Source organism: Anarrhichthys ocellatus, unplaced genomic scaffold, assembly GCF_004355925.1.
Source record: "Anarrhichthys ocellatus isolate YVR2014 unplaced genomic scaffold, GSC_Weel_1.0 scaffold112, whole genome shotgun sequence".
Classification (NCBI taxonomy): domain Eukaryota; kingdom Metazoa; phylum Chordata; class Actinopteri; order Perciformes; family Anarhichadidae; genus Anarrhichthys; species Anarrhichthys ocellatus.
In genome coordinates this window covers 514,812-520,287 of record NW_022280142.1, presented here as the reverse complement: position 1 = coordinate 520,287, position 5,476 = coordinate 514,812, and the positions used below count along the sequence as shown (strand labels likewise).

Sequence of the window (5,476 nt, the reverse complement as noted above, 5' to 3'; positions counted from 1 at the left end):
AATAAAATGGAGATGAAGGCAGTTTCCACAATCCCCTAAAGAGGGCAGTGAAACATGGGAGTTGAAGCTGCCGCCTGTCAGTCAGCTCAGAGAGGAGCAGAGGGACAAGAGCAGCACCGAGGACACACGTGTTGTTTTCTGCTTCGAAAATAACCTCCAGTTCAAAATAAATATCATAAAATACCGTTAAACTCAACAGAAATAGTTCTGTTTCCTGCAGCCGGCTGAATGCCCGCACTCTCCTCAACTCCCTGCTCCAAATTAGTAATTGATTTTAAGAGGAAGATAAATGATCTCTTTTGTGGCCGCCAGCTTTGAAATGAGGTGTATCTAGGAAACTCCCAGCGGATTGGGAGAGCACCTCCATTGAGGGGGCCAACTGGAGCGTGAGGGGGAACTAATCTCTCCATTTAAGAGTTTGGAGCAGATTTACGTAAATCGCCTTTTTTTCTCTCCTCCTCCTCCTCCTGCTCCTCAGTCAAATTCCCGAGGAAGAGTTGCAACAGAATGTGCGGCTTCTGCCGGACTAAAGGCTAGAAAAGCTCCCTCAGGTCTGCACATGTACGCTGTGTGAAGCGACTGTTCTGTGGGATTATGTTCAGGCTGAATATGCCAGAAAAGGCCGAGCGAGCCGGCTGCTGTTTTCCTCTTCAAGCCAGAGTGACTCTCACAAAATTACACATGAAGTTGAAGTTGTAATTTTAGTTCCCCCCTCACCCTCAGTTCCTGCTGAAGGTCTTTTGGCCTTCTCCCCACTCAAAGAATCCACCGGCTCCCCAGTGTGTTGATTTAAGGTGAATTTAACAGAGTTGCCGTGTTGGCACTCAGGAATGGAAAATAAATGAAATGGTGACTAATAGTTTCATATTCATAGATTAAAAGTTTTCTACTCGCGCCTGAGCCTGGAAGAATATATTTTCATTAAAGTAGCAGAAAAAATACTCATTTAGAAGTAAAAATGAAGTAAAGGAAACAAGGATTAGCAGCTAAATATACTCAAGTATCCACAGTACTTTTGTAATGTGAAGATAGAGTTCAGCTCTGTTGTCAGATTTATTTATAAGTGTCCAGATCAAAGAAAAAGGTTAAAGGTTAAAGAAGGGACAGAAACAAGGATACAGAGAAGTAGAAAGGAAAGAAGGAGTTATAGAAGTAAAGATGTCACGCTTTATGTTGACGTTTCTTAGGACATTGAAGCCGGCTACATTTATAGTTTGGTACTAATTCATCGGGAAAAGGAGAAAGTGTTTATAGGTTGAGCAGAAGAGTTTGGTGGTGTTTATAAGCAGCCAAAAATATCTAAAAATGTGTCCACCAAAGATTGGGAAGTTCACGAGCCCAACCTGAAAACCTTGAAGCACAAATTACAAGTCTATCAGTGACTTTAGTTTGTGTGTTCAACTGAATATTAGCTTGTTAAGATCAAGTGTTTACCAAAAAGTACCGAGCACACAATCTCCTCATTTCAGATCAAATAATTTGACCGTTTCCAGGAGATGTTGTAATAATAATAATAGTCACACACCGGCTTCTTTCCGGGTAATTATTTAGAAAATGAGTAGAAAAGTAAAAGACCCGTAAAATAAAGCGTCACTGAAAGAGGATATTGGATTATGTTTTTAATATAAAATATTTGTCTCCAGTCACTCCAGCTGTCAAATAAATGTTGTCGGGTAAAAAGTAATAATCTCTTATCCTGAAATGTGGAGGAGGAACCCTGGAGATACACAGGTAGGTTTGTTCTTCTGCTGTCACGTGTTTCTACACACCTCACTCCCTCCGTCAATAACGAAATACTTCCACAAATCGAGGAACAAATTTGCGTCACTTTTGTTTTATTATTTTGGAACTCAAGGGTTTGTGGGACTCGAGGGAAGATAGAAGTCTATGAAAAAAAGACAAACACACACAGTGTGAAACGTGAAACAGTACAAGTCCTTTCCTTTAAAACAGTATATTATGCAAAAAAAACAAACAAAAAAAAGGCAGCAGAGCACTTGTAACGACTTGTCTCTCGTCCTCTGAGAGTCCTCGGTAAACAGCGCCCGGTCATGTGACCACTGCCGTCCATCTTTTAAGAGCTTCAGCCTCTTGAGAGAATGGTTTGCTGTCGCGTTTCAAAAGAACGCCTCGAGAAATACAGACATCAGCTTTGCGTCGATATCAGTTCAACTGCTGGAGAGGAGGGGAGGGAAGCTCTGCTGGTGTCAAAATGTCCACTTGAGGCTTCTGTAGTTGTAGTCCAGAGAGGAGAGAGAAGGTTTAAATCTGTTGGAGGACACTCTGGGCTGCTGACATCACAGGAAACCATCAAATCCAGATAAAAAAAGTCCTCCCAAAGTGTCATCATTGAGGAAACACAGCTGTTTATTATTCCTTCCAGGATCTCCATCTGTCCCCGCGGTCTCTTTGTGTTTGTGTGGGATTGTAAACCACATGGCGTCTCCGGCGGCCATCAGGTGTTTTCCTTATCAGGCCAGGTAGATGCCCAGAGGGGAGGGGCTGAGGGGAGGACGGGGTCCTGCTCCGAGGCCTGCGGAGGAGGTCTGCAGACTGGCTGATGGAGTCCTGCAGAGAAAACAGATGGCAACAGGAAGTCAACTCAAAACGAAACAACTGAACATGAAGAGGAGAAACTTGTGTTGGACGGCAAAAGGAAATCAGAAATAGGATCTTTCGGTAAGAGAAAATAGCAATGTCTTAATCGATGTAAGTCACCGTGAGGTCCAGGTCCCGCCTGGATCAGGTACAGAAACATTGATCCGCAATGTCGTAACATAATAAGAGAAGATGGAGCTTCATGGATCCTGAGGGAAATCTACTAAAATGTGTTCAAAGGGAGTCAAAGTCTTAGGATCCAGTTTGGAATCATTTTCCAGAAGAAGCAAATGAGAAAAAAAGGAGGCCAAATGGATGTGGAGTGGTCATTTCCTCGTCTGTGTGTGTGTGTGTGTGTGTGTGTGTCGGCTGTATGCATGGTTGCATCGGATCCCAGCTGACAGGTGTATTGTTTCCCGGGAGCCATAAGCTCAATAATGGCAGAGGGAAGAAAGAAACTCTCTTTAATTGTCTTCGGTCTGAGTGATGTTGCCGTCTGACTGACCACATTTTAGGGAAACCCCCCCCCCCCCCTCAATTTCTAACTCCTCTACACTTCCTCTCTACACATTAACATCCTCTTAATCTCTCCTCCCTTTGCTGCCTTTACTGCCCCCCCCCCTCCCTCCCTCCCTCCTCAACTCCAGATTAATAATGAAAACTGCTTACGGAGTAATTGGACTCCGTGTAATCAAATAAAGAGATGAGAGAGTTCTGCGTCTCTCGCTAATGATCAGTTCGTTAGACCGAATGTGGAGAGGATCTCAGAGGATTAATTGACCTTTAAATCAGATGGAAATGGCTTTAATTAGCGAGGAGGAGCCGCTCTGCCTCCAAGTCGGCCTATTGTTGTTCCTTTGAGCCAACATGGACGAGAAGTAATAAAATAAATAGAAAGATAGACATTTGAATACGACTGAGAGAGATCGTGTGATGTGATCGAAAGCTCCAGAACTGCCACTAAAGAGTCCAATAATTGTCTGTGGTGAGATTCAAAATGCTGTATTACAGTTTTTCTCCATTTAATACACGTGGATTTGAACTTTGTACACAAACTTCAAGCTCATGAATTATCAAAAACACTCAATTCCTTTGTTTGCATTTAAATACAACGTCTAAAATCAAAAATCACACAATAAACAAAGTAAAAAATTAATTCAACTGATTGCATTATTGGTATTTAAAAAAAAATCGTATAGAAATATCACAATAGTATATTTAATGTGAATTCTTTAGGCCATGATATCAGAGGTATCACTGTCAATGGAAAGAGTTATGAGTCTGAGAAGAAGGGAAGCGAGTTGACGTAAACCACACAGAAAAGAGTTCCAATAAACCAGCTCATGGTGCGTTCTGTGGATTATCCTGGTTAAAAGGGGGAATTTCTTTTTAATGTCTTTTTTAAACGCTATGAGCACCACAAACCACATCCGTTGTATTGTATCGGAGACGCAGACAGATGCTGAGATTATTCTGGAAAAATAGAAATTGTGATGTGGGGGACCTGGACCCTTTAAAACACTTGTCTCACTCACGGTGGTTTCGCGGGACACTGGGCGTGTCCTCTGGCTGCAGCGTGCTGGTGGTGGTGCTACATGTAGTGCCACTGTCCCTCCACGCCCATCCCCACACCACCTAGAGGACCTGCAGGACAAACACAGACACACACAGTTGAACCATGAAGATCTGCATCCAAAGAGAGTTTCGACAGTAATGTCAAAACATTTCAACTGTCAAATCAAGTGCAAAATACAAGGTATTTGTACTTTACTTGCATATTTCCCTTTAAAAGTACTTTATAGTTCTACTGCATCTCAGAGGTAAATATTGTACTTTAAGTACATTGTAGTGGAGTATGTTCACCGTGTGGTATTAGTAATTTTACTGAAGTAAATGATCTGAATACTTCCTTCGGTGGTAAAAACAACATCAATAGAAGGTTTTTCTTTTTCCGTTTGCTAGTGCAGCTTCAAACTCTTTTTTTGTTAATGTTAAATTGTTAATGTTGATGTAATGCAGTATTTCAATAATTCAGTTAAATACCTTTGAAATAAAGAAATATTAAAATGCACACAGTTTACAACTGCATCTCAACAGTCCACCACAACATAAGGTATGAAGTGTGTGTGTGTGTGTGTGTGTGTGTGTGTGTGTTTACCAGGTGGTCTGATTCCCATGTGTGTCTGCCCGTCCATAACGAAGCCTCCCATTGGCTGACCATCTGGGCCGTACGGTCCTGCATGGCCCACTGTGGACAAGAGGGGGGGGGGGGGGGGATTAATCTTTTTAATTATCTTGCTGCCTGCTGTCCCACAGTGATGACATCACTCTCACACTCACACTGTGAGGCTAAGGACGGCCCGACAGCTGCCGTCTATCACATTACTATCTCCTTCACGGAGAGAGATTAAAACACTTTGGTACAGACGGAGAAATCTCAACAACTGGTCACATTTATGTTAACTGTGGCTATTCCTGCTCCGCAGAGGATGAACAACGATGGCTTTGGTGACCCCTGACCTATAGACTATATAAGAAATGGACGTGGTCACTGTGAAGTCACCCGTTGGTTTCATTCATCAGATGAATGAAAGGAGGGAGAAGGCAAGAAACTACAGAAAGCAGAAGTCTGGGGATGCTTTTCTTATTGTCATCAAATCCATGAAAAGACCGAAACCAATAATGACTCTACAAACAAGTGTTGTGTGTGTGTGTCAAAGCCTGGTGTAACTTCTTCCTCTGAGCCACAGAGCGCCATTAAAAACACATCGATGAGCCTCACTGTTGTTCCTTCATCACCATGAACACACACACGCACTGTAGTTTATTTTAACTCAATCACACACACACACACACACACACACACACACACACACAC

General features: G+C 42.5%; 1 protein-coding gene across 2 annotated transcripts in view; it reads right to left on the bottom strand.

Moving 5' to 3' along the window:
* Positions 1-460: 460 nt before the first annotated feature.
* Positions 461-5,476, bottom strand: part of meis1a (Meis homeobox 1 a) — a 39,060-nt gene continuing 34,044 nt past the window's right edge. Inside the window, exons 11-13 of one of the 2 annotated variants that reach the window (XR_004213835.1) lie at positions 4,757-4,846; positions 4,134-4,242; positions 461-2,568 (exon numbers count right to left, since the gene is read on the bottom strand). Coding sequence is in view for 1 of the 2 variants with exons in the window: in XM_031876631.1 (XP_031732491.1) it covers positions 4,190-4,242; positions 4,757-4,846 (143 nt within the window). In the remaining variant the exon portion in view is untranslated. Of the gene's footprint in view, positions 2,569-3,237; positions 4,243-4,756; positions 4,847-5,476 lie in introns of those variants that run through there. The other variant, XM_031876631.1, reaches the window with a different exon arrangement.